Source organism: Sorex fumeus, unplaced genomic scaffold (genome assembly GCF_029834395.1).
Source record: "Sorex fumeus unplaced genomic scaffold, SorFum_2.1 ptg000218l, whole genome shotgun sequence".
In the NCBI taxonomy this organism is placed as follows: Eukaryota; Metazoa; Chordata; class Mammalia; order Eulipotyphla; family Soricidae; genus Sorex; species Sorex fumeus.
In genome coordinates, this window is record NW_026606275.1 from 2,657,501 (window position 1) to 2,660,000 (window position 2,500).

The 2,500-nt window shown below is 50.6% G+C and overlaps 1 protein-coding gene across 1 annotated transcript in view; it reads left to right on the forward strand.

Annotated features, from left to right (window-relative positions):
• LOC130017770 (myosin light chain kinase 3-like) overlaps positions 1-2,500 on the forward strand; it is a gene marked incomplete at its 3' end in the record, with an annotated part of 54,261 nt that overhangs the window by 39,753 nt on the left and 12,008 nt on the right. Inside the window, exons 2-3 of the mRNA XM_056108533.1 lie at positions 1,678-1,756; positions 2,083-2,500. The exon at positions 2,083-2,500 is cut by the window's right edge and continues 12 nt beyond it. Of these exons, the coding sequence (XP_055964508.1) occupies positions 1,678-1,756; positions 2,083-2,500 (497 nt within the window). The remainder of the gene's footprint in view (positions 1-1,677; positions 1,757-2,082) is intronic.

Genomic DNA, 2,500 nt, shown 5'->3' on the forward strand with positions numbered 1-2,500 from the left:
ACCACCATCACCAACACCATCATCGTCATCACCATCATCATGATCACATCACCACCATCACTACTATCACCACCACCATCACCATCACTACCTCTATCACCGCCACCATCACTACTATTGCCATCACTGACATCACCATAACCATCTTCATGATCACATCACCACTACCATCACCACCATCACCATCACCAACACCATCATCACCACCACCCACATCACTACCACCACCATTACCACCATTACCACCACCACCACCACCATCACCACCACCACCATCACCATCGCCACCACCATCTTCCTGACCACATCACCACCACCATCACCATTCCTGTGTCCCTGTCTCTGAACCCAGTGCCATGAACTCAGAGAGGAACCTGTCTTTTTGACCGGTGGACGCACATGGTCTCGTGTGAAGGAGAGGAAAAGAGCTCAACAAAGCATTGCAGGGAGGGGTGGGCGTGCTGAGCACCACGAAAGTGTGGCGGAGGGAGTGGTTGGCCTCGCCTAAAGGTGCTGAGGGACATTTCCCTGTACTCTCGCTTAGAAGCGAAAGTGACACATGCCAGGGCTCCAGTTCCTAATCTTGGTTTTACACAGCTTTGCTAAACATGCCTCTCTGTTTTCGGGTCCCTATCTGAAAAATGGAAATACTTTGAACTCCCTGGAACCGTCTTTTGGATTGTTTAAAAGCACATTAGCAATTTGTCTTCATATCTAACAAGGAGAGTCACACACGCGAGTCACCCGCAGGCAAATCGAAAGCGATTTCTTCCTAAGGGGCGCGGTGAGAGCGGGAGGGAGGCGATTCTTTGGACCTTTCTACAACATTATTAATTGATAATCCACAACTTTATAATTTGGACTAATTTGGGTGGACTGGGCTAATGTTTACCTTTCATGCGGTATTTAAAAAGGGTTCACCAAGCTGATTCAGAGAAACCAGAACTGTGAGCAGAATGTTTATCTGCTCCGGGAAAGGGCCATCTGTTCTAAGCCTTGCACAAAGCCCGTTTATAAAAGCTTGCTTTCCCTCCCCACTTACTGGTTTACAAAGCCCATTCGCAGGCCTCCTCTCAATTTTTATTTGATTTATATATGTGAGGCATATCAAGGCAATATAAACAAGGGCCGAGGGTGCCAGTGCCATTATCAGTGTCCTTTCATCTGCCCCCGAAGATGGGCCCTCTTCTCCAAACAGTGCCAGCAGTTTACAGAACTTCTCTTTAAAGAGTGAGTTCATTTGTTTTCAAATACCGCAGCCCGTATGGGGTTTAGTGAATTCAGCCCTAGCCCGCCCTCTAAATGACTATCAATTTGTTTGAATCATGTCACAGAGCGGTTCTGTGCTGGGGATGGTGTGTGTGTGTGTGTGTGTGTGTGTGTGTGTGTGTGTGTGTGTGTGGGTGATGCTACAATTCCGCAATTTCTGGAGAGGGTCACTACCACCACCATCACCACCGTCACCACCACCACCCATTCACTGGGTGAATGTCATCACTGGGAGGGTGGGTTCTGTTGGCATCCGGTGGGCAGAGGCCAGGGACACGGGGCATGTCCCACAGTGCTCCCGGGTGTCCCTGGAACAAAGCTTCTCCAGGCCCTGTTGGGGTTGGTGATGAGGTTGAGAAACCTTCCTTGATATGTGACCCTCCTGCTCACTCACTTGTGTCCCTGCAGGCTAAGGAGAAGGTGTGGTTACACCCCAGCCTGAAAGAAAGCGCATTTGTCAGAGGCAAAAGGACCTCGGCCCTCCCAGGTAAGAGTTTTAGAAGACTAGTTATTTATATGGCTGTAAAAAAAACCTCTCTGGTGACAATCCTATATTTCTAAAGAGGAAGGCCCTCTGTCCTAAAGCCCCGGTTGGGGATAAGGGCTATTTCACTCCTTTTATGTGACGGGGCTTGGGGGGCTCAATTCACTAAAGACAGACAGTCCTTGAGGACCTCGTTTCCAATCAGTTGGGTTTGCGTCTTCTTTGCTTCTCTGAAGCGTCTCTTGGCAGGTCCAGAAAACTCCGGGTAGAGATGCCCAAATGCTACCCGACATGTGTGGTCCTCCTCTAAAATATTTTGTGGCTTTTAGAGAGATCTTCCCAGAAGACCCAGCCCTCTTCTGCACAAGAAAAGGTTCATCGACTCAACAAGAAAAATGCCGAGAAGACCAAAGTCTCTCTCACTCCGGGGAGTCTCGGCACAGCGAGCCCACGAGACCGGGGAGGCATCTCTGCTCCCAGGGACGCCACAAAGCCAAGAGAGAGGCTAGAAGGGAGAGACATCTCAGGCCCCGAGAGACTGGGGAGGCAAGACGGGGATGAGAGAAAGACTTCCGGGGCGGACAGTGAGAACCTGGTGTTCCCAGGACAGAAAAACGGGCTTCCCTCTGCTGAAGACACCCGGGGAAGAGAAGCTGAGAAAAACGGAGCAACAGCGGCGGCCAGTGAGCACGAGCCGGATGAGAGCTGGAAGGGAAAGCAGTCCGGCAGCCAGAGTAACGGGGATCA